This window comes from Chlorocebus sabaeus, chromosome 8, assembly GCF_047675955.1.
Source record: "Chlorocebus sabaeus isolate Y175 chromosome 8, mChlSab1.0.hap1, whole genome shotgun sequence".
NCBI lineage: Eukaryota > Metazoa > Chordata > Mammalia > Primates > Cercopithecidae > Chlorocebus > Chlorocebus sabaeus.
This window is the reverse complement of record NC_132911.1, coordinates 9,364,176-9,390,989: the sequence shown is the minus strand read 5'-3', so window position 1 is coordinate 9,390,989 and position 26,814 is coordinate 9,364,176. Positions and strand designations below refer to the sequence as shown.

Genomic DNA, 26,814 nt, shown 5'->3' with positions numbered 1-26,814 from the left:
CAGAAGCATGCTAAACAGAGAAACGAAGTGAGAATGCTGGTGACACATTCTCCATCCTCACTCCGGTTTCGGAGTATTTTCTCTAGTGATAAGGCTCAATCCGGAAACAAGCTGGAGAGAGGAAGGAAACTGGGAAGGTCGGGGAGGGAAAAAAATGAGAGAGGAAAAAAAAAAAGAGTAGCAGGAAGTTCAACCAGATAGGAACTGATGGAATTTGTTTTTCAGTGTCTCCAACTTCAAATTGCAAACCAAGTGAGAAAAGACACACACTTATGTACACAGGCCCTGGCAGGCACTGGCCAGCACAAGTACTGCCGCAGGTCCCAAGGGGCCCTGGGAATCTCAATTCATTATCTTCGATCATTTCTTTGTCTCCATAGAAAGTGCATACATCTCCAATTTAGGTGCACTCCAAACCAGAGTTATTATCTTCCAATCAATATACAACAAAGATGGTGGGAAAAGGAATAACTTGGAAATTAGAAATGTGCAACCAGCCGTCCCCACACAGAACAGTTTATGAGAAGTTTTCTGAGCAATTGGCAGTTCATGATGATCTTTCACTGTTGAAGCCAGTACTTCTGAATAGCCGGATTCAGCGGGCAAACAGCACCTCCTGACAACTTCTGTGTCTGGAGGAAGTACTAAGCACCAATAAAGTTAGAGGAGAGTCCTTCAAGCAATAGGAATGCTTTATCTTCTGAGCAAAGAAAAACAGCTAGAGCTGTGAAAAACTATTCCAGAGTGAAATGCAAGGTCTGAAAGCCAGTTTCTGGCAAACTGGGTTGATTTTTAAAAACATAAAATGGTGTGAGCGAAGATTTATTCAATAATCCTTTCTCCAGAACCCACAAGTAGATTGTGCATGGCGTGCAATGTAGATTATGAATATTTCCTACTCTCAGAGAAGAAATACTTATCGATTAGAACATTTCAAAAGGAAACGACATTTCAAATATCAATGATGACGCTATACGAACCGTGATTTTATGGTAACAAAGTCCATTTTTAAAAAAGAGATGAATGATGAGGCTTCAACTGACTGAATCCCTACCATGTCCCAACGACTGGAGCCAGTCACATGGTGGGGCCTAGAAATAAGAACACAAATCCTCTCTAAGGTGTTCGCTGGCCAGTGTACACCACAAATGAAAAAGTCCACATGTAAAACACAATGAAGCAATTTCTTCTTTTTCTTTGTTTTTTTGAGACAGGGTCTCGCTCTGTCACCCAGGCTGGAGTGCAGTGGCATGATCATAGCTCACTGCAGCCTCAATCTCCTAGACTCAAGCAACCTCCCATCTCCAGCCTCCTGAGTAGCTGAGACTACAGGTGGATGCAACTGAGCCTGGCTAATTTTTAAAATTTTTTTGTAGAGACGGTGTCTTACCACATTGCCCAGGCTGATTTCAAACTCCTGAGCTCAGGCAATCCTCCTGTCTCAGCCTCCCAAAATGTTGGGATTATAGGCATGAGCCACTGCGCCCAGCTAGCAGTTTCTTCATTAGACACAAAAAGGTCAGAGAGAGGACAGAAAACATGATTTAAGTTTCATAAACATGTCCTAGAAATCTTGCATTTAGCTTGTATTGTTGCTGTTTCATTTTGATGTAATTTTCTTTTTATTTCTATACATTATATTCAAAATAATTAAGAGAACACATTCTTCACTTGGCATAGTTTGTTCCACTACACAAAGTTCATTCCTACTATGCTCACAAAGGAATTTTACATTTTAAGTGATTTTTTTTTTTTTTTTTTTTTGGAATGAAGACTTTTAAATGCATAGTCTTAAATTTTAACGCTTCTTTTTGGACCAAGGACACGTTCAAAAATCCAATGAAAGCTCTGCCCGTGTGCCCCCACATATTTTGCATGCAATTTAAAAGAGGTCACAAACTCACTACAGTGAGTTTACCCTGAGATACTGCCAACACCATGAGCTCTCCAATGCCAGCACACTATAGATGACAAAACTGTCACGATACCACTTTGTACTTATATATCGCTTCACAGTTTAACATACCTCTGAAGTTACTAAGTAATGATTTAATCAATTGGAGTGAACTTTAAAGACGTCAACTGATTTGATCTCTATAAGGAGTTCTCTAAAGACTCATAAAATAGAAAATAACACTGAGCTTGGCTAAGTGCAGGAAGTAGATCACGGAAACGACAACCGGCCTTTAGCACTGGGTAGTGACCCCTGCAGATCTGAGCAGCCTCAGCGTCAAACTGAGAGACCATGTGGTCTGTACACACGATATTCCACTCCTAGTCAGACAATTCTGTCGGCAGCAGTGGTTGCCAGGATCACGGGCAGTGCTGGAAGGGTATGCAACTATGATTGGGGTTAGCATGAAATAGTTCAGGATCTTCACTGAACTATTAGTTCAGGTGGCAATGAAACAGTTCAGGATCTTCACTGAGATAATAACGGTTACACAATCCACAAATGTGATAAAGGGGAACAGAGCTATATGAGCAGATGGCACCAATGCCCATTTCCTGGTTTCATCATCCTGTACTGCAGTTAGGTAAGATGTAACCACTGGGGAAAACCAGATGAAGGGTACACGGAACCCCTCTACTATCTTTGCAACATCCTGTTAATCTATAAAAAGTTAAGGAAAAAACCCTCACGACTATTAATCAAGGGCTGCAGATGTTTCTTGGATATAAATATATTCAGATCATCCAGTTCAATAGAGAGATGAAAAAATACACAAGCAACACAACATCAATGCTCCAGATGCTCAAGTTCTTTCTTAATTCAGCCTCCAGCCCCAACAAGGAAGTCAAGTCGTTCCCCAGGCTGGTCCAGACACCTAGTTACATGCTTCTCAACCCTAACAGCTCACCTCTGACTACAGGTAACAAAGAAGTTTTGAAATTTAAACCATTATTTTCTACAAAATAGGAACAGCCAATCATTTTCCCACAAAGTTACGATACAGCATCAACCACTGGTGTCTCTGATGAAGCTCAACAGAAGCTGCTAAGGCCTAACTAACCCCCTTCAACGTAGATTTTTTGTTAAATGTGAAAGAGTTCATTAACTTCGGCAGGACTGCGGTATAGGAGAAAGAAGGCTGATTTTGAAATTGGAGGGACACAGATTTAAAGCCCATGTGTGCCATTTTGGAGTGTTCTAACAATTCTGTGTTTCCCTTTCCTCACTGCTACAGAGGGGATGCTGACGCCTATGTGACGGGATTGCTGCGAGGATGAAATGAGAAAAATCCAGCAGAGGATCTGGCACACAGGTGCTTAATAAAATTGGAATTCTATGATGGCAGTCAGGAGCTGTAGAAATTAAAATCAGTAGGCTTCGCTTAATGCAAGGGTGATGCTGTTACCCAAGCCAAGAATGTGGTTAACACCAAGGTTTTGGAACTCGGGATGCTGAAGACAGATCAGCGTCAGCACCTAACTAGAGCACCCACAGAGCTACTGCTACCTTAACGGCCCACACTACCATGGTTTCCAGGACTCTGGAGGTAGGTGGCCTCCAGCAACACCTTGGCCTCTGCAATGCCAAATATAAATCCAGGCCGACGCGGCTATGAGAGTCAAGCGAACAACAACATGCAGTATTCCCGCCCACTGAGGATGGGAGCCGAAAGAGGTTGTATTTTCAAACAGATCTGATCAAAGGCCTCCTGCCTTTGACTATAAGGGCTGTTGTAACTAACAAGGTAAGGCTTCTTAGCAATAGTCTACTCAAGGAAGGTACCAGTATACTCAATGAAAGCAAACTTAACATATGAAAATCCACATGGATGTCAAAGATAAATTTAGAGGTCATTTTGCTTTGTAGAAAGAATATTCTGTTTGTCTTAAATGTGATAACATTTAAATAGATTCTGTTTTCTGCACACATGTAGGCACACGTCTAATGGAAAATACTGTCTAGGCCTGACCTCCTCAGTGTGGCACACGGGCCAGCAACAGTGTCACCTGGGAGCTCCTCGGATGGGGACGTGCAGGCTCTCAGCCCCCGCCCAGGCTTCCTGAGTCGGAATCTGCAGTTTGACAAGGAAGCCCCGTGCACACAGCAGGACTTGAGGAGCTCTGTCCTCAGGGTTACTCACAACCCCAAAGCCAGAAGCTCTCAGTACAGCTGCATGGCAGGCTTTCCCCGGGTTCTCAACCCTCGCTCCTTACCGAACGTCAGAATAACTGCCGGAACAGTTGGGGAGCTATTGAAAAAAAATTTTTTTTAAATTTTTCTCTTTTTGTAATATAGATACCTGGGCCCTGACCCAAGATTTAATTTAATCAGTCTTGGGCAGGACCCTGGCATTAGCGTTTGTTTAAAGCTCATTAGGCAATGCCAGGGCAACCTTGTTGAGAACTATGGCTACAGACGGGGAGCAGGGCCTGGTAGAAGACTGCCTCACCAACAGGTAGGACCTAAATTCATCACTGGAAGAAAACAATGAACTGGAAGAGAGAGAAAGGTGTGACTAACGGAAATCTTGCACAAAACACCATGTTGCATCAAGGTTGATCATCTCTACACCAACTGGACCAAAAGAGATTTTCCCGGGGCTAGCATTAGGGAACTGCTTCTGAAGCTCCTCAAACACAGGTGGGTGTCTCACTTTAACATGACTTAGCCACCAGAGTCAAGTAACACCACATAGTGCTGAAAATCTCAAGGCACCCAACACAAATAAATTCTCAAACAGAAATCTGCCAGAGGATCAGAAACCTCTGATCTCTGACATCTAACAGCTTTCTGCACCAACCACATAAATTCTCTTAAAGTTCTACAAAAGCCAACAAGTAATATTCTCCGCCCCCCCCCCCCCCCGATCTGTTCAACTGTACCTTTTCAAAGAGGGTGTCCGGGAGGGCAAAGGCTGGGGGTGGTGGGTGGGCGGCAGGGAGAAGAGAGAGGATCAGCGTGCGGGGATGTGGAAGCACCAGTGCAGAAGGCACCGTGCGCCCCACGGGGCTGGGGAGATGGGGGTTATCTCAAGGTGTGGGAGGGATGTGGAGTTGATGCAAAGGCTCAGGCTGTGATCGTGGGGTGGGGGCAGCTGTTGGGCAGACCAAAGGAGATGGAGTGCAAGAGGCGCGGGACTGGAATTCCAGTTCTTCCTGAGGACACGGAGACGACTGAGAGAGTCAAGGAGGAGGGGTTGGAGGGGAGCCTAGGATAAGCCAGAGGCCATGTCCTCAGTGAACAAGGAAGAGTGGCCTAGTCCAGGTCTCACAGTGGGCACTGAGGGCAGAGGTGCAACCAGAAGCCAGCCTGTCTGACCACGGCTCTTTCCAGCAGCCCCTTGTGAAGGAGCAGCCAGCCTGGCCTGATGTCAGAGCAGCTCCTCCCTAGTGACCACTGCCTAACCCCGTGACTCAGCACAGTCCATGCAGGCACCAAAGCCAGGTATCCTTTCCCAGCCTGCTGTTTCCATCTGCTGAGGGTACAGGGGCAGACAAGGGCTAAGATACCCGGGAATTTAGTCCCAATCTGCACAGGGAATCACCAAACAAGACTTCCAACCACTGGTAATTCTGGACTCTCTAAAAATTATTACTATTAAGAAACAAATATCTACCACTCTAGAAATAAAGATTTCTGTCAGTCTGGAAAAATGCCAGGAATTAATAAACCAAGTCTTCTTTTTTGCTCTATGGTCAGCAAGGGCCCTGGCTAGGAACCAATAAAAGAACATCAGTACAACATACCAGGTTAGCTGAGTAACAGTGGTCACAACCATATGTTCCAGATTTTCTTAGACAATACCAGTTCTAAGTATTTTTAGCCTGTTATCTTCAGAAATCCATATTTCAAAATCCTGATATATCTCAAACTATATCCAGGGCTGTCTCTTACACTTAAAAACAGCACAAAAAATTCTTTGCAATATTATACAGCCCAATTTAATAATTAGAATGAGAAATTATGGACTTCATTCCATTAAGGGTGCAGTTTAGTCACCCCATTCTTTTCTTCCAGTTGTAAAGCAAAAATATTGAATAATAGCGGAAACACCCCATCGAACCCCCTTACAGATGGTGCTGATCTAGCGCTGCCTCAGATGCTGTTAGAATGGAACAGGCTGGTTCTAGAGAATGAAGGTGACATGCTTCCTCCCACCTCCATTCCAAACGGAGTAACGCAGTTGGAGCAGAACGGACAAAATCCTTCCCGTCTCGGCCACGGAAGAGATATTTTCCCCTCCGATTATAACGGCAATGAGTATTCTTCCCCAAGTTTAATCTAGTTCTCACACCAAAACCAAAAGAACAAAAGCCAAAAACCAGAAAACACTTATTCTTTTTTTAAAGATTCCTTATAAAACATTATCTACCCACTAACATTAGTAAAAGGATCATATCTAGGCTGTGTATGAAGCCTCCAAAGTGTTCTGGAAACTTTGTCGGAAAAGTACTAGTCCTAGATAGAAACAGTCTCATACACAGGTGAAAATCAGACAGTATTAAAGCGGAACACAGACACTGTACTGGGCTTTATACCTCGGGAGTCTTCTTACTCTGTCTTTTCCCAAAAATGCAGTCAAGATCTGTTTTGCTCCGAGATGACAGATCCTTCCCTAGAAAAACAATGTGATGCTTTCAGTGAGACCGCTCTTCCTAAAAGAAGGAGCACAGACATGAGTTACGGGGCACCTCAAAGGAAAATGGCTTTTGGGAAAGAAAGAAACAACTTTGTAACTACTGACTTTCTACCCACTGTTTCATTACAACTCTTCCATTAGTAAACAAAATTAATTAAATTTTAAAAACAAGTAAATGTTTTAGAACCAGAACTCTTGACATTCACTTAATTATAGAAACAACCCAGAGCATACTGACTGCAAGGAAAGCTAAATTCTACAGCTCACTCTACTCCCGCCATGCCCTCAAGGTGCAATTCCTGGGTCTCTGGGTTCCTCATTTAAAAATAGATCTCATTTGCTTCAGAGACATGAGCTACTTAAAGATTATGAAATGCAGATTAAAAAATACTACTAGATACATAGCTTCAACTCCACATATGCACATGAACGAGAACGTATCATATTTGACATATGGGAGCTTAATAATTAACTCAACAAACATTTTAAAAAAATATATGTAAATAAAAAATACTGTATAAGGGTGACAGGGTTTCAGATTTTTCTTCTTAAAATGTTCTTTACTGCTCTAGCTATATTGTCTCTAAATAAAAGGCTACATAGGGAGAGCAGGAAATTAAATGGCTCTATGGTTCTTATTTAAAACACTAAACTCTTCAATTTCAAACCCATGAACCAACTAATTTAAAATTCACTTCTTTGGAATTTCCACTTCTACCCAATAATCCTCTGTGAGCAGTCGGCCAAATCTATTCCCATTGTCAACGGCATGGTAAATGCATTGTAAAATGTAACTACTCCATGTAAAGGCTTGAGGCTCTGGGCGAGGGAGGTTCTGGGTCAGACACAGGAATGTGAGTTTCACGCTGGAAGCCGAGTTCCACCGTCACAGACTCACTCGTCGTCTTGGTTTCCTGTAGCACACTGACTTGGCAAAGTAATGTCATGACCCAGAAGGTTCTAGTTCACTGACTATCACTGGGGCACTTAAATATGACATTGCTCAGTGACTCCGTGAAATTAAAAAAACAAAACACCCTTCAATTTAATGCAAAACCAGGTGCCAAAACCAGTTTCCAAGGCAGCAGTACCAGAATAAGTGGCCCAGGCGGTATGACCTGTTCCTCCCAGGAGGGCAGGCTCCCTGGGCTCTGCCTGCTGCTCTCCTTCCTACCTGAGCTTGACACTAAGCCCTCCTGCTTCTCATTTATGATTAAATAGGACCTACACAAAAAGACCCAAGGGAAAACCTACTTAAGAATAGACAATGCACATCACAGATAGTGCAGAAAATGAACCGGGAAAGTGGGGAAGAAAACTGGTTGTAGCAGGAAGAGGTGGACAAACTCATCGGAGGTGTAGAGATGTCCTCACAGCTTTGCTGCCAGCACAGCCCATTTTCCAATGCAAAGCACAATTTGTACTTCAGAAAAGGCAGCTGTACTTAATTCAAAATGTGTACTGGCCATCTATCCCTAACCTATCCTCTGGAATACGGACACTCTAGAAAATGCAAATCAAGATCTCTTTTACAGGAATTCGACTAAAAGGAATGCTGGAGGGATTAAGGAAGAGAGGGTACATGCGAGATCACAATTCTAAAATACGATGTCAAAAGACAAACACACAGAGATTCAAAACAGATCTGAAAGTCAAAGGGGAAACTGTCAAGCTGGCAGAGACAGTAAGCTATACCAATGAAGGTGCAATTGTGTCTAAAGTTTTGATGATGGATTCTTGTATCAGAAATTTTTATCCTTTAGCAAAGTTCACTTAAATAAGTGTAGAAACCAGCATTGTTACAGGCTTTGCTCTGGATTTGATCTGGAAAACAAGAACACAGAGAAGAAAGAAGAGTCAGAGACCAGTGGAAAGGAATATAAAAGGTGGATAAAAAGGTGAAGATGGAAGTGACCTTGAGATTGTTACTAATTAATGGTCCTGATGGAAAGCTTATAAACACTAGGAAATTATGGCCACTTGTGAATAAATACCACAAATTTAAAAAGTATTTAAAAAGCTTATTTGTTTCATTTCTGAATTATGGTCAAATCATACAAAATACTGTTGATAAACTTAGAGAAAATGACAATTAAGAAAACGGAATAGGAAACAGATCTATCTGGATTTGGTTCATCTATTAGTCTTCAATGCATGACATTTGCAGAACCAGTAAGAAAGGCCTCCGAGAGTCAGACTGCAAGTTCCTGCAAGGATGAGCAGGTGCTTTCATGGAAGAACACTCTATTTAGAATCGTTTTAGCTGTTGTCTAATAATCATGATTATCAGTTTCCCAGTCTATCAGAGTAGCTACTGGGAAGGGAGGAAAATTACTGCTATAGTCAGACACATTTACAATACCAAGAAGTCCACATGGGAGGCAACTAAAACTTTTATAGACACGAGAACTTAGGAATCAAGATGATTTGGAAACAGTTTAGCAATAACCCAACAAGTCGTATTAGAACTGAGGCTCGAAAAACCAACTCTACGGAAAAGCAGAGTTGAGCTGCCGAGAGTAAAGAAGCGAAGAGCAAGGAATATGTTTGCTAAAATAAAAAACAGTTAGGGTTTATATAGGTAGCTTTGATTGTTTAGAAAATTCATTTTCATTATTCAATCAAGAAGGACAAATAAAATGAAATACTTTTATTTATTTATTTTTTTAATTGCAAACACACAGAACTGGCAGTCAGCTGAGGGCAGAAGATAAGGGTAACTCCACTAAAAGCCACCGTAAACTAGAAAAGTGAGAAGAGTCAGTGTGGGTGACACAGGTCAGACCCTAATAACCAATAATAGGAGTCAGAATTTTCAAAAAGCCTACAAGGTGCTACTTGATATTTATTTAAATGTCAAAAGAATCAGAAGAGGAAACTGAATGCTCCTCACCCCCAGTGTGCGACTGAGGGGCGGGGCTGTCTGCGCTGTGAATACTAATTCTGTATTTCCCGACCAGGAAGCTGAGCACCTGAACACCTGAACACGCGTTAGGCATGTCGTTTCCTTGTTTAAGAAGCATATAAAATAGCCCAAACTCTCATAGGAATAAGAAGTCTGCAAGATTCCCAGGATAAAGCTGCACAATTACAGTTTACGCAACTTTCATCGAACGACTGCATAACTGAGGGGAGGAAGCACTGCTCTCCTGCCAACATCTCAACATCCAGTCAGAAAACCTCAAAAATGGCTTTGTATCGATTGACATTTTCCCCTCTGCAGATATAGCCTCTATCTGCAGACATCTTTTAAATTAAAAAAAAAAACTCACAAACCAAGCTGGAGTTGGGCTTTTAAATAAGCATGGATAAAACCGACTTTTAAAATTATACAATAAATTAGCTCAAGTTAGAATGATAAACTCAGGACCAGGGAAAGGAATAATTATATATCAGAACTAAAAAGATATAACCAGCCAGGTGCAGTGGCTCCCACCTGTAGTCCCAGCACTATGGGAGGCTAAGGCAGGAGGATCACTTGAGCCCAGAAGGTCAAGTCTGCAGTGAGCTGAGATTGTGCCTCTGTGCTCCAGCCTGGGCAACAGAGTGAGATCCTGTCTCAAAATAAAAATAAAAATAATGATAAAGTCAATATTTAGGCAGTAGCTCTTACCAAGCTATGTAAAATTTCCATCTTCCTGTTTGATTTCCTGGACCATACATGAGTGACAATATGAATCATCCTCATCAACTAAGTGAATGAGTTACTGTCATTATGAGCATGCCCACTGGTTAAAATCTTTATGGTCTATAATGCTGAAAAAGCAAAAGTTCCATAAATGGGTCACTTCTTATACATCATAAAACAAAACCTACCTTAGAACTTAATAGTCACTTACAAATGTATCCACATTTTACAAAAGAGGAAACTGAGTCTGAAGGGAAATGGGTAGGTGACTTGTCTAAGCGAGTAATGGCCAGAGTCAGATTTTCTGTGATCTAAGATAGTCCATCCTAGAGGAAACTTTAAAATAAGCTTGCACTGAGGACTGAAAAGCTAGATGGTAAACCATTCTTTTCTTCACTCCCTGGACTTGTGCTTCCTTCTCTCTCTCCTACATAGGCCCAGTCTGCATGTCCTTCCTGTCTCCACTCCAGCTACTCTCTGCAATCTGACAATAGATCCGGGACGCTTTCTGTTCTGCATACTGACTCCCCCTTCTTCCCAGGCAAGGCTAATAGATACAGAACCCTCGCTGGAAGACAGAAAACAAAGGCACAAGTCACCCAGCAGTCTGACAGGGTCACCCAGCAAAGGAGTGGCTTAACTAGAAATAGAAAGCAGATGCTCCCGGCATCCATTAGATTAAAGCAGATTACAGAGGCTTATCCCAGCCTCAGCAAATGCTTCAGATGAAATCATGCATGCAGTCTGGCACCAAAGGGAAATCAGAAGATTCTACCTGTAAAAGTGAAAGCGTAAAATGCTGCCACACCATCCGAAAGTTACAGCTCACTGAGTTTTATTAATTTGCTCTGCAACAGTACCTTCTGTGATCTTGCTTTTTTCTACAGTCTAATGAAAACAGAAGTGCTATTTCAGGGATTGAGTATGAAGTGAGCATTTACCCTCTCCTCAAAAGAACTGAGGGCCAACGAGGCCTATATTCTGATCCGTAGCAGGCTGGGGTGGAGAAGAACCCCAGTCAGAAGGGATACAGGTGACAGCCAAGAAAGTTCCGCGTGAGAGAAAGAAGGGATGAAGCGGAAGAGCCACGGCTGCTGACGAGAAAAGGGAGGCTCAGCCTCTCCCTGCACACAAGCCCCGATCCACTCAGCTCGGCCACGGCCTCTCACCTCAACCAAACCCAGTCCTTACTTTTGGGCTCCTGGCCCCAAATGAAAAACATCATCAATACTTCAAAGTAGTGGGAATTCCAGCTCCCACTGCTATCCAGGCTGGTTCTACAAGTTAAGAGCTTCCCAGCAATGCCCTGATATGCACGACATTCATAGAAGACCAAAGCAAAGAGATGTGCTTTTCCTGGCATATCGAGGTAAAACACATCCAACCTCCCAGGAAAGAACCATCAGTAGAGACTAGATATGAAAGCATCAGCATCATCATCATGCTTCTTATGTGTACTATGTAATAAGTAGGTTTCTAATTCATGATACTGTTCTACAGGCAAACAACTGGGGAGTTGATGCGATTAAGTTCAATTGTTTCTTTCCAATGCAGGACCGCCACCTAGTGGCTGAAGAGGACAACCGCATGCACAAATGATTTCACACACTGGGAAGGGGCTGGGGAGGTGGTGATGAAGGAATAGGGATTCTCACCCAGTTCTCAAACGGCTTTCTACCCAACTCGGCAATGACCATGGAATGCCTACGCTGTGAAATGGATAAATTACGTGGAATAAAGGGTCAACCAGGGAGTGTGTTTTATCACACTGGAGGTCTCAACATAGAGCATAATTCTCTCACTTGGCATATTAAGAGCTATTTAACACCAACACTCAGCTGTGAAAAAACACAATGCAGCTAAAAATGTTGGGCAGGAAATAAAAATTATTTTCTGACCTAGCTACATAAAGTCCCTTTCTCCTCTAAATATAAGCTGATTCCATTTTTTAGCTCAGCCACAGGACTCGTTCCCAGTCTAAAGCCTAACCTGGATCCCATCTCAGATTTCCCAGATCTGAATTCTAACAAGACCCTCAAGCACACCACAGTCAATGCGAAGACTCCAGCACTGTTTCAGAGCAATTCAGTCGGGCTCTCCATAAAGCATGAAGTCACTGTTGGCCAAGAGCTAAAATGCTTCAAGCAACTCAAGACAAACACACAGATTTCAACAACAAGTAAAGAAATGCTTAATCTTACCTTTTGTGAATTTCATATAGTGAACACGGTTTTTGGAGATTTTGGACTTTTCCTCAAGGCTAAAAGATTTCTTTTCCTTCTTGTCTGAGGAATCTTTAAAAAAAGATGAAAAAAACATACATTAAAGTCTTTGTAATCCAATCTCATTTATTCTCCTAACAGTGGATAGTCTTTAAAGAAAATTTTAGGAACCATATCATTTATGATTGAACTCTTTCATTTCTTTGCTCTGCAATAGCACCCTTCTGCTGGATCTCTGTTTTCTTTCTACGGGTCAAATGATTAGAAATATTTCCTTAATTTGCATACTATGGATCAGGCCAAGCTGCCCTCCAGAATTTAGAAAATCCTTGAGGAAGAAATGAAAACTTGTGTTCACACAAAAACCTAGACACAAATGTTCATATTAGCCTTATTCATCAGCAAAATACCAAAATCACGCCCAAGTCCTTCAACGTGTGAATATGCATGAACAGCCGAGCAACCCCTGGGCCATCCTTGCAGTGGAATACCACTCCACAGTAAGAGGGGCGGCCGCTGCCACTGCAACAGCCAGGACGAACTCCAGGGTGCTGTGCTTAGTCAAAGAGGTCCATCTAGAAAAACACATCATATGACTCCATCTACAGAACATTCTCAACATGACAAAACTATAGAGAGAGAGGACAGATGAATGGTTTCTCGGGGACAAGGATAAAGGTACAGTGAGTACAAATACAAAGATGAAGCATGAGGTTGCTGTGCCGTGGAGGCCAATCCTGTATCTTCACCGTCGTGGGTGCAGCCTGAATCTACACTTGTGATAAAATTGCACAGAACCATACACCCATGTACAAATGAATGGAGGCCACAAAAATGATGAAAACTGGATAAGGTTTGTGGTGCAGTTAACAGTAACACCAAGTGTCAACTTCCTGGTTTCGAAAAGCCACAGCAATATGATGTCTCTCCACCCTGAGAGAACAGGGGAAAGACGTTCAGGACTCTTTGCATCATTTTGCGAATTCCTACAAGCCTCTAATTATTTCAAAATAGGAAGTTATTTTAAAAAGTGAATAGAGGTAAAACAGGTTAAATGATCATCTAAATACAGATCAGAGATGACGATTAGGTGACATGTGACGGAGCAGCACTGGCTCTGAGCCACCTCCTCAGGGTTTCGGGGAGGACCACTGGCAAGGCAAAAGGAGCAGGAACACACCACTGAGGAAGACATCCGAGTGGGAACTCCTTTGACAGAAGGGAAAATGTGAGCCAAAAAGTAGTCCCTTGCCTGAAATACCAGAGCAGGTTCATCTGGGGTTAGAGTCAATTATAAATTAGCTAGCCACCTGCATTCTCTCACCTGTATCTGCTTGTCAAGTTCAGATAGAAGAGTGCCACAGAAACAGATCACAGGTAGAAGAGAGACTAAATTTTCCTATAGTTTTAAGAACATTCAACTATGAGGTTAGAGAAACTGGAAAAAAAGTGGCCGGGCGCGGTGGCTCACGCCTGTAATCCCAGCACTTTGGGAGGCTGAGGCGGGCGGATCATGAGGTCAGGAGATCGAGACCATCCTGGCTAACACAGTGAAACCCTGTCTCTACTGAAAATACAAAAAAATTAGCTGGATATGGTGGCGGGTGCCCATAGTCCCAGCTACTCAGGAGGCTGAGGCAGGAGAATGGCATGAACCCAGGAGGCAGAGGTTGCAGTGAGCCGAGATCGCGCCACTACACTATAGCCTGGGTGACACAGCAAGACTCCGTCTCAAAAAAAAAAAGAAAAGAAAAAAAATCCAACCAACCAACCATCTTCAGAGGATATAAGAGAAGCTGGAAAAAAAGAAACTCTCACCCTAATACTGGAGCGAAACAAGCACGCGTCCATTTGATAGCATGTGACTGCACTGAAGTCCCTCCCAGGAGTGACTATTTCAAAGGTGAAATGGGAACTATACAGCAGGCTCGGAAGAACGTGAAGGCAGATGTTCCACACTTGAGGCAAAGCCCAGCACGGGTTCATTATTTCCACAAGCTGAAACATTCTCTTCTGCAGCCACTTCCCAGGGACACCTTGGATTTTTTTGCAAAGACATCCTACTAGTAAATTCTTCTCTTTTGCACTTCATATGGCACATAACATTTTCAATGCTGATGTTCCAATCACAGATCACAGAGGAAGTTATCAGCTTAAAGTGGCTCCTACCAACTGCAAGTGTATGAGGGACTAGGCGCTGGACTGGAGGCTTTCCAAGAATTCTTGGATTTCCTTCCCACAGCCACTCCATAAGAGAGCTGCTGTGATGCCTGAACTCACCACAGAGGACGACACTGATAACGCACACCCAGGAAACCACCGTGATGGGACCGATGCCCAGAAAGACATGACTGCGAGGCCACATCCTGAACCACCGCACTGTGCCCTCACAGAGTAGCTCTCAGCCTTGAGAGGACAGAAGAATGACCTGGGGAGCGTCTCTACCTTCTCAGTATGCAGGTATCAAGAAGGATGCGTGAGCACCACCAGGCCTTGAGGAATCACTTTCCATCTATTTGTTCACGTGCACTTGTGCCTGAAACTGCTCAGAGTCTGAGTTACGCGTCAATCTCGCTGTCCTTTCCCAGGTGCCCCCTCCCACTTTACAAAGGAAAGGCACAACTTTCCTCTTACTGGGATCAGTGAGGGACAAGCGAAAATACTGGTGTCAAAGCAACAATCAAAGCAGCTGACCTAGCCCCCACACCCCTACGCCAACCCAGCTCGTCAGGAGGTACACTGCTAAAGAGATGTGTTTAATAAGCATTCATTAAAATTTATAACAGATCTGCTAATTTTACTAACTGTAATCTACTAATCATGAGGGCAGGTACAGTGGCTCACACCTATAATCCCAGCACCTTGAGAGGCCGAGGTGGGTGGATCACGAGGTCAGGAGTTTGAGACCAGCCTGACCAACATGGTGAAACCCTAGTCTCTACTAAAAATACAAAAATTAGCCAGGAGTGGTGGCATGTGCCTGTAATCCCAGCTACTCAGGAGGCTGAGGCAGGAGAATCGCCTTAACCTGGGAGGCGGAGGTTGCAGTGAGCCAAGATTGCGCCACTGCACTCCAGCCTGGGCCACAAAGCGAGACTCCATCTCAAAAAAAAAAAAAAAAAAAAAAAAGAGAGAGAGAGAGAAAATAAAACCCTAGATTCCTTATCGAAATCCTTCAGAGTAAAGTAAATTTCCTAGCCTTAATCGTGGTTTATAGCTCTAGACTTGCCAGTCACACTATCAGGAGGCTTACGGTGCTGAGTATCTCTACTTGCTTTTCTCAGATGTTATAACGCATTTAGTCCTCACAACAACCTTCCAAGGATGATACTACTGCTTCCATTTGACCAAAACGGAACTCGAAGTATAGCCATGTTCAGCAATTTACCCAAGGTCGTGCAAATGAAGAGTCAGACCAGGATTAAAATCCAGGCAGTCTGACTCTGGTGTTTGTCTCTAAACCACTACATCCTATTTAATCTCCAAGTCTTATACGGTCATGCTTACATTCTTACTTTTTTTTTTTTTTTTTTTTTTGATGGAGTTTCACTCTTGTTGCCCAGGCTGGAGTGCAATGGTGCGATCTCACCTCACCGCAAACTCTGCCTCCCAGGTTCAAGCAATTCTCCTGCCTCAGCCTCCAAGCAGCTGGGATTACAGGCACACACCACCACGCCCAGCTAATTTTGCATTTTTAGTAGAGACAGGGTTTCTCCATGTTGGTCAGGCTGGTCTCGAACTCCCGATCTCAGGTGGCCTGCCTCAGCCTCCCAAAGTGCTGGGATTACACCGTGCCCAGTCAAGCTTACATTCTTATCTGTATTTCTACTGAGTTCAAGTGTGATCATAAATATCAAGATGTTTTCTCTGTATAATTAGTAAGGAATAGTGTCCTTGAACTTTACTACTTCATAGATCCTGCATTTCCTAATATGAGTCACTCAGTATTTTCAGAAAACATTTTCCTTATCTTTTTCTTCTGCTAATAAATTATTGTCCTTCATATTAGAACCACACACAGAACTGTTAGGATATTTTAAAATCATGATCCTATGGATAAAGAAAACTGTCCAATTATACATTCCAACAAAAAGTCCAATCTGGTTAGAAAAAGTACCAACAAAGCACCTTTCCCTTCATGCTTTTGGGCTCACTTCCATACACAGCACTGCAATAAACCTTCCTATGGTTAGATGTGTGCTGTGATTTTACCAGGTAATTACCAGCATATTCTGCTAGGTACATCCAAGCAGGACTGTGCCTGACACCTCTGCAGATCCTAACACCTAAACTGGTACCCAGCACACAGTTCAATAAATATTTGCTGAACTCAAGTCTAATTCATTATTTCACTCTACAAAATTCTCTTTCCATCTATCACATATCTTTTGATTATTCACACATGATACACAAGGAATAGATTGTTTATAAACTAGAATGTTTATAAAAATGCTTGCAGATTACAACAACAAAATCCAATTAAAAAATGGGCAAAGTATTTAAATAGACATTTCTTCAAAGAAGATATAAAAATGGCCAATAAGCAGATGAAAAGATGCTTAATATCGGTCATTAGGGAAATGGAAATCCAACTCACAGCGAGACATCATCTCACACCCATTAGGATGGCTACTATCGAAAATATGAAAGATAAGTATTGGCAAGGATATGGAGAAATTGGAAATCTTATGCACTATTGATGTAGTCACTATAGAAAACAGTATGGCAGCTCCTCAAAAAGTTAAAAACAGAACTACTATATGATCCAACAATCCACTCCCGGCATTACCCAAAGGAAAGGAAATCAGCATGTTGCAGAGGTGCCGGCAAACCCACGTTCAGTGTAGCACTATTCACAACAGCCAAGATATGGAATAAAAATAAGTGTCCACCAACACATGAACGAGGAAACAACATGTGGTGCATACACACCATGGAATACTATTTACCCTTACGAAAGAATGAGCGTTTTCCATTTGAGGCAACATGGGTGAGCTTGGAGGACATCAAGTGAAATAAGCCAGGCACAGATAAATATCGCACATTCTCATTCATATGGAAAAGCTAAAAGAGTTGAGCTCATAAAAGTAGATAGCAGAATAGTGGTTATTAGAGCTAGGTAAGGAGAATAGCTAGGTGGGAATAGCTAAAGATTGGTTAATGGATATAAAAGTCCCACTAGATAAGAGGAAAAGGCTCTAGTGTTCTATAGCACTGTAGGGTGACTATAGTAAATAATATTTTATTGTGTATTTTCAAATAGCTAGAAGAATAGATTTCAAATGTTCCCAACACAAAGAAATAAAAAATGTCTGAGGTGATGTGTATGCTAATTGTGCTGATGAACACAACACATGTGTACATTACAAACTGTGCACAGGTATTGACATATCACACTGTACTCAATATATATGTAGAATTATGTGTCAATTAAAAATAACAAAAGCAAAAAACAAAAAGTAGATAAACATATTTTCACTGACAGCTTATGTCATCCAATTTCCCTACCTGCGGTTTCCTGCCCATGGCAAGTGTTCAGTTCAGCCAGAAGCTGGTTAAAATCATCCTGATGGGCAATCCAGTTGTCCTGAAAATATCAAAGAAATGAATGAGAGGTAAGCCTGTAGTTTACCTACACTGACTGAGATGATATATTTTGGAATCAAGGAAATCCAGTGGTTAAGAAATTTTAAATGTTATACCAAAATATTATTTGATAAATTTAAGTGGATTCAAGAAACAATATAAAGTTAAAATGCTCTTTATCAAGGTCAATATTAAAAAGGGGCTTCCTGGAAGCTTAAGGCCTGATTTCAAAAGTGAATGACTATCAATCAAGTCAATCTATAGTAAAGAATCAACAGGCAATGTGTGTGCTAAATGTTAAAGTAAAACACAATAAAATTACTGTTTTTTTCTCACTAGGGGAAATTCCATAGTTCAAAGGACAAGAACCATGACAGACACAGAAATGTTCTTCTTTGCTCAGTAGAAATTAAAATATTCTAATTACTTGCATCAACTCCAATTTTACAAAACTCTGAGGAAGGGGAGGAGGAAGGACCTCAAGTCCCCTGAATCAATGAGCATTCATTTGTGAGGTGGTTACCTAATAAGTTCATTATTTTATGAGAGAATGAAGATCTCCCAACCCGGTGGGAAGCAGGGTTTCAATGTGGGCAGCTGCCTTACTCACATTCTTATGCATTTTTAAGAATACTTAAGGTAAAGCAGTATGGAATAGGTTTACTGGGCAATGCTTCTTCTAAGAAAATAAGTATATCTGTGTCATCTATCCCTCAACAACTACATTTGAAATCAACCTTATATAAACTCTTTCTTTAGTGGCTAAAAATTTTAGCTCCGCCAATCCACTACTCAGAGATACTGAACTAACCAAAGTAATTCAATTTACCTAAAGTAATTCTCCAGATTTCCTACCAGATTCTGTTGGCTGCAAAAACTGAGGAAGAAAACTTCCAGTTTAGATACTTTGCAAAAGGGAACAATGATACTAAAAATGAAAAGCACGGTAGGCCACGGACTTCGAATTACAGTGCCACGCATTCAAAGTGTCAGTGTTCAAGAGGAAATGTGAATAAAATGAAATGCTGCACCAACAGTCAGAAACAGATGAATCAATCAACTGACAGGACTAAAATTTTTACATTTACAAGACTAAAGTCAATTATGCAAAGACACCCAGGAGGCACACTGCTGCTCACTTCATTATTGATGGTAGCTCCGAGTCCCAGGTGGTTATTTTTCACTTGAACTTTAATATGATCTGTAGCTCCTTGCTCCTGAGCCCCTAAACCCTGTGGAGATTAAACACAAAGAGAGTTAGAACATGCCTCTCACTGATACTCAGAAGCAGAGCACTGCTACAAAACTCACAGATGCCCATGGCAGGTGTTCTGAGTGGATGATTCTCTCCATTAAATACTTTCACAAAACAACACGGGGCAGGACTCTAAGTCCTCTGTATCAATCAGCACTCATCTGTAAGATTTTCCAGGTAAGGGAAGATCAAGTGCAAAGACCCTGGATGGGAAAAACTCAGTGTACTGGGAAACCTCACAGGCACCCGGGTGGCTTCCGCAAATGAAGGAATGAAGGAAATAGGATGACGGAGGGGCTAGATCTCACATAACCTATGGGAGGAATTTGGATTTTATTTTAAACACAATGGAAAACCACTGGTCTTTTAAGAATGACATGATCTAATTTCCATATTTTAAAAGATCATTCTGGCTGCTGTATAGCAAATGGGCCAGAAGAGAAAAAGGAGGGAGGAAGGGAGGCAGTTGAGAGTCTAACGAGTCAATGAGTGCAACTGATGACAGTGGCTGAAGCAGAGCACCGCCCTGCATGGAGAAGAATGATGACTGGGGGTGCAGGAGGTGAGAGGGTGGAGGAACCAAGCATGACTCTCAGGTTTCTGGCTTGTGTAAGTGGCAGATGGTACCACGTATGAAAAATGGGGAAAACTTGGGAAAAATATATTTGGGGGAATCAAGAGTTTTATAATAGAAATGATACCCTTGAGATGCTTACTCAAGTGGAAATATCAAGTAGGCTATTGAATTTACAAATCTAGAGCTCAGAGGACAGAACTGGACTAGATACAGAAAAATGACAGTTCCCAGACTTTAGCTAATCCAAAGTGTTGCAAGGGAATGAATGAGAACACTGGAGCAGAGTGCAAAAAAGGGCCTGAGGTTGAGCCTCAAGGAGCTCTAATAATCAAAAGTCTACAGAAAGAACAGACAGCAATCAATTTAGGAGTGGCAAGTGAGGTTAAAAGGAAGAACAGAAGAGACAATAGTACCGTGGAGGCCAAGACAGAAGTATTTCAAGGAGAGTAGTCAATTACATCCAGCACCACTGAGGAGTGAAATAATATGAGAACAAAACAAGGCCCCACTGGATTGGCACTTAAAGATCACTAACAACCTCAACGAGAACCATTTAAGTGTAGAGATATCAGCAGAAGCTCTACTGGAGTCACGAACAAATGAAAAGGGAAAAAAGCGTGTAGCCCTAGTTGCACAATCTACAAAAGATGCTAACCATGGCAGCTTAAATGATAGACAGTTGACACTTATGTTCAATCCTAACTTACCATCATAAGGTCACAACAATTTTTGATTTTGGATCAAAATCACTTACTGATCCAAAGCGTATGTTTCTTCCAGTCTCCTAAGAAGGAAGTTTTCCCCTAATTTCTAATCTCTTTTCATAGCTCAGATTTTTTCTGCTTTTCTCCAAAATACCTTTCCTTTAGACCACCCCATCTTCTCTAGCATCCTCTGGCCAAACTTGGAATCATCATTACTCCAGGCAGTGTTCTGAGGATCCACAGCCCACTTCTGCTTCCGCCGACCTAGAAATGAAAAAGCATCTCATCAGCAATGCACTACCTTTCAGACCTGGAAAATACCACACAAACATACACATGCATAACTTTGTGTATTTTATGTATGTTTGTAAGATATGACATACATTACAACACAGAAACTAATTCAACCCTCAATAGAAAGTTAACAGACTGGATCATTTATCCTGGTTTCCCTAATAAATGTACATTCTAGACATATAAGTTGACCTCTTAAGATTAAAACTGAAATATTCCCTCATAATGTGGCAAAGCAAGTACTCAATACACTGGAGCTGTGCCTTCCATACTCCACCATCAGTACAACTGAAAGCCCCTGTGGACACCAGCGTCCTCATCACCATCAGCAGTGGTAGTGGCAGCAGTTACAGCTTCCACTGCCATGCGTTACTACATACAAAATAATATGCAATACCAAGGATGCATTTAAAATAATAAATGCCAATTGTTCAACCTGAGACTTGCTCCAAACGCTGTACATAATAAAGATTCACAGTAACCCAACGAGGGTGGATAGTACCATCGTCACTGGCAGATATGAAAATCTGAGGCTTAGAGAAAGAAATTTGCCCAACTTCCCCAAGCAAAACCCAGACCCTTTAAACCAACCTTGGTCCTACTGACTTCAAAGCTTATATTCTTAATCCACAACATAGAATAGTCATTACACTCTTGGGGAGAGTCAACTGTACCCTCCACACATGTGACCTACAGAAAATAACAATTCCATCCCTCTTACAGAGATGCCCTGAAGCCCTCTGACTCCCCTTTGAACTTCTAGAATAACTTACCTGTTTCTTAACATCTACTGTATTAGAGCTATTTACATCCACCTTTCAGGTTTCCCATTAGACCATCATGTCGTTAGGGCTCATATTCATGTCTTTTTTCTGAGGCTTCATTGCAAGAAATAAAAAAATCACTGTGCCCACAGCAGGCACTCAATAAATATGTGAATAGAATAAATGAATAAAAATGAAGAATGGAAAGAGGGAAGAAAGGAGGAAAGAAGAGAGAAGAAAAAAGGAAGGAAGGAGTATAACTGAATTAAGGGAATTGCTTTGAATCTCATCAAAGCAACTTTTTTTAATGCATATAAACTACTGATCATTATGAACTCAAGTTTATCACTGTAGTTTTAAGGAAAATTATGGCAAAAATAAAGAACTCCAAAGGTTCAAAGAACAAGAATATGAAACCCAAAAGTAGACTGTGGCCAAATGAGAAATTTGGAGGTGTCATTACCATTTATCTGCCACATCAATGTAAGCACATTGTCTCACCATCAACACAACCCCTCCTACCTTGGCCATCTCATCACATAATTAAAAAATAACACGACCCCCTGGCAAAGGGGCTCACTGTGCCACACATAAAATCAATAGAGGCCCATAACTATGCACCCTCCAGCAAAAATAGGAAACCCTTTACAAATACACAGGCAGAAAAAAAGGCCACTTAACAAAGCAAAACAAGCTGGGCTCGAATTTGTAGTGTTTTGCAGAAAAAAAAAGGTGACCCAAAAATGTTCCATCTAAGTTACCACTTCACTTATCTTGGCAAATACTCAGCATAACACTGCCTCTGCTAAGGAACAGCACACCAGAGAGAAGCCTGTTAGCCAGTATTCTACATGCAAGCTGGCATCAGGGTGTCACAGTTCATGTGTCTATGCAGTGCTTGCCAGGGTTCTTTGACTAGGGTTTGTATGAAGGAGACAGTTTTGAGAATAAGCTCACACTCTGCAATAAGAACTGCACACGCTTCATGTTACATACTTATATAAAACAAACGATAATGCCTACACGAGAGATTAGCTATTCGAGGTCAGTTCCTCTCCCCCGGGGAAATGGCAGTTAGCTTCAATCAATGGGATCACACCAGTGTTTCCAAACAAGGATACTAAAAGGGAAGGGGGGCAGTTTCCCATTGAAAATGAGTAACACTGGGTTAAACAAAATACTGAAGAATCTCCTGGAAACTTTACTATGCAAATGTGTAGATCCTCTTAGGGGAGGCCAGAGCAGGCCTGCCTGCTCCCCAGACTTACTTGACCAGAACCCTGCTTCCCTGGAACACTTCCCCGCTCTAATGCCACGCAAGTTTGCAGGTGTGGAAAATCATGGTAAGGAAAAGACTGCCTCTGAGCTCTTCCAATTGGCTCACCTTTTACATGTCCTTTGTAATTCTCATGCCACAGTCTGTTCTGTGCTCAGATCTCAGCTTTGTTCACTAACACAGCAGGCCTGACTGCTATCCTTTGAAAGGCCTGTTTATAACAGGGAACCCAAGGGTTCCTACCATTCGCAGAACTGATAAGAGTGGCTCATTGTTCCTGTTTACACAAATGATATGGTTTATGCTGAATGCCTGCTTTCCTTCTAGGAGCCTGGAATTTTGGTGCCTGCCAGGTAGAGGGTGTCTATGTGACCAGCCCCCAGGAAATCCCTGGCACTGAGTCTCTCACTAGCTTCCCTGGTGGGCAACATTCCACATTTGCTGTCCGAACTCACTACTGGAGGAATTAAGCGTGTCATGTGTGACTCCCTGGGGCAGGGCTCTGGAAGCTTGATGCCTGCCTTACTCTGGACTTTGTCCCATGCATCTTTTCCTTCTGCCGGCTCTGTTCTGCATCCTTTTGCTGTAATAAGCTTAGCAGTGAGTGCGACTACATGCTGAGTCCTGTGCCTGAATCCCCCCAGCACATCACTGAATCTCGGGATGATCTTGAGGACCCTTGACACGATCTGGAATAGCAGTGTTTACAGCATGGCGCTGGACTTCAGGTAGAATACCCTGAATCTGCAGAATCACTATTTGGGATGTATTTAACCATCCTTTAGCAGCTACTCCTATGTGGAGATCTAACTGTAAATGGATCTGTCGGGATACTTTTGGGCAAATCCAATAAAAACCATCCACACAACAGCTCAATGCCACATGACTTATGCTAGGATCCCATTTACTCTAAAGGGCGTGTTGAGTCCCAAGAGCCAGGAGCAGAAGTTTTAAACAATCTCTCAAAATTCAGAGGTTGATCAGAAGGAGCGAATTGTTACACTAAATTAAATTTGGCCTGAGGAGGCCTCCGTACTTGAGTCCTTACGTGAGGAACTACAACCTACGTTAGAACTTAAGCCAAGCGAAAGCCTATTCGTAAGAGTATATTCTTGTAACATAAAACTGAGTCTCAATCCTTTACAGCAGCTGAGCATCAATCACAGGCAGCCAGCTGATTCAAATAAGGCAAATCAGAGCGGCAACCCTAACCAAACTGTCACTTCCGTTTACTGTCCATAAATACCGCCTGACAGCATAGGCTTGGAGTTCTTATAACCTGTTTAGTTCTGAAGGTTGCCTAGTTCTTGAATCATTCTTTGCTCAATCAAACTGTTTAATTTGTCTAAGGGTTTTCTTCTTAACAACACCAATCCTAAATATCTAATTACAGAAGATGCTATACCCCTTTGGCAAATTATGGAAAAAAAAAAAAAAAAAACCACAAAATGTTACATATTATAATGACAAGGATTTGACAATTTGGAATAACGTTGGGAAAGGAGAACTGAAAACACTCTCTTGAAATCATGCAATCTGAATTACGGATGTCTACAAATAGCATTTTTACACCTCTATACTTCAGATTTTTCCAACTATGTGCATGTTCACCATCTCATTGATTTAAGGCCACCTGGAGATAAAGATAGTAAGAGAAGATTTTAGTGGCCTCACAAACACCGATCAAAGGAACAGACATAAATGAATAGCAGAATTAGGGCCAAAGTCGCCAAGTGCATGCTGAATTGAGCAAACATCAAATACGGAAACCAGAAGAGATCTTAGCTATCTAGGCTCTAACCCTGACTCCTCATTTTTTACTGGTGAAAAAATAGAACCCACGGGTTCAGTCTAAAACATACTCATTTCTATGGGTCTCTGCTGGTCTTACTGGCAAGAATATAAAGATACAGAGATAACTGGATCAATTTTGCCATTTTCTAGCTCAGTGACTAGGGGCAAATTATTTTCCTTTGAACGTCAATTTCTGCCCCTGTAAAACCGGGATGGTGACTGACCCATTTTGTTTTGTGCTCCTAGTCCTCCATCCTCTTAGAAAAGAGTGCTAACAGCATTTATTTCACAAAATCGCTGTGCTGGGCTGGTTGATCTGTTAAATAAGCTGTTTCTGTTCATTGCTCACTATACAACTCACAAGAAGGACCCGCTTTTCAGGATCAAAGCACGACTGCCATCTGGTGGCAAGCGACCTTAGCTGCAGGCACAATTCAGAAGTTCAGCAGCCTCTCCAGAGACAGGGGTTTCACCGGCCCCACAAAGTGAAGGTAAATGTCAAAGGTAAACAGGCAGGACCGGGCGCTGTGGCCAACAAGATCAAAAACGCCGATCTCATTTAGAATTACGCATTAGCCCTGCACTCCCCTGCTAAGTGGCTGACGTCCCATATTTGAGACTTCTAACTCCTTTGCTTTTCTTTTTCTGGGTCCAAGACATCTTGGACAATGTGATTACAGTTTGAAGTGATCCTTCTGCTCAACCTTCTCTTTTTAACCTGAGGAAGCTGAGGTCCGGGGGCAGTGAAGCAACCAGTCCGGGTCCCCACAAAGGGCGGCGGCGGGGCCAGTCGCGGGACCCGGTGTTCTGACCCACTTCGCGCGCGCCCCAGGGTGACTGTGAGGAAGGCGTCTCCGGGAGACACTCGAGGTCTTTCTCACTAGCAGACCCGCGGCCAACTTTCGGGGAGCTCTGCGGCGAGCAGGACAAGCAGAGCCAGGCTCGGCTCCCCGGTCCCCCGACCCCATGCGCCAGGCGCGCCTGGAACCCGCGTTCCCAGTCACTCGGGACTGCCGTGCGGGTCACCCAGCATCTTCACCGACGCGCCCGGGTCGGGCCTCTGCTTCTGACACTCACGCTCAGCCAGCATAGACATGTCGGAGAGCCTGTGATACCGCGGCCTCTGGACCTGGGTGACTGCGGCCACTGGACGGGCAGGAGACTCCAGGAGAATCAGGACCAGCGTAACTCCCTCGCAGGCTGCTGCAGACGGGACGCGTGCTGGTGACGTCAGTGGCGCGCGACTCGCTCCTCGAGCACGCGGCGGTGAGAGGGCGGAGCAGGGCGGGGCAACCTGGGGCGGTGACGGGACGACCAGAGGCTGAGGGGGCGGTGGCCGCCCGGCGGGAGGTGGAGAAAGGAGTACGTATTCGCTCATTGGCTGGAGGGAGTGTGCGTACTAAGTGATTGGATGTGAGTAAAGCCCGCCTGGGCGTGTCTGCCGCGGAGTACGCGCTCACGTGGGTTACCTGTAGGGTCTCCATCAGGAAGCCGTAGGTGCCGGCAAGGAGGGTAGTGGAAAGACGTGACCTGCCCTCAAGCAGCTCAGCCTCACGGGGAAAAGAAATGTGTAAAGAGCTGAAGTTAGGGTCATCAATGTTGTATGGACAAGGAGTTTGAAAAACTTGGCTGGAGGGGAGGACTTTGTACTGTATTGTCCCATCTCTTCTTCATACCCTACCTCTGCTTTCTGAGATAAACAGATGGATGATAGATGGATAGATGGATGGATGGATAGATAGATAATTAGATACCAGATAGATAGATATTAGATACCAGAAGATAGGTCTGCTATCTATCGGTTTTTGTGTGGGACCCGATGGATGGATGGAGGGATGGAGGGAGGGAGGGAGGGATGGATGGATATGATAGATAGATATTAGATACCAGAAGATAGATCTGCTATCTATTTATCGGTTTTTGTGTGGGACCCAAACTTAAACAGGTAACTAGTTCTGGGGAAAATGTTATCTCTTTAAATAATGGGATGCCTTCAACAAGGCAAAGATTTTATTTATTTTCTCCACCACAGTGCACACACTGGAACGTTGCCTTTATCATATCCATTTCTGTATTCGTACCAGCACCTCGCAAAATAATGTGAGTATGGTAAGGCTCCAT

General features: G+C 42.8%; 1 protein-coding gene across 2 annotated transcripts in view; it reads right to left on the bottom strand.

Moving 5' to 3' along the window:
* PINX1 (PIN2 (TERF1) interacting telomerase inhibitor 1) overlaps positions 1–25,938 on the bottom strand; it is a 79,157-nt gene extending 53,219 nt beyond the window's left edge. Inside the window, exons 1-6 of one of the 2 annotated variants that reach the window (XM_007961657.3) lie at positions 25,771–25,937; positions 20,720–20,829; positions 19,169–19,261; positions 17,952–18,030; positions 12,423–12,515; positions 6,493–6,569 (exon numbers count right to left, since the gene is read on the bottom strand). In XM_007961657.3, coding sequence (XP_007959848.3) covers positions 6,493–6,569; positions 12,423–12,515; positions 17,952–18,030; positions 19,169–19,261; positions 20,720–20,829; positions 25,771–25,789 — 471 coding nt within the window. In that variant the 5' untranslated portion in view covers positions 25,790–25,937. Of the gene's footprint in view, positions 1–6,492; positions 6,570–12,422; positions 12,516–17,951; positions 18,031–19,168; positions 19,262–20,719; positions 20,830–25,770 lie in introns of both variants that reach the window. The other variant, XM_073017933.1, reaches the window with a different exon arrangement.
* Positions 25,939–26,814: the final 876 nt, after the last annotated feature.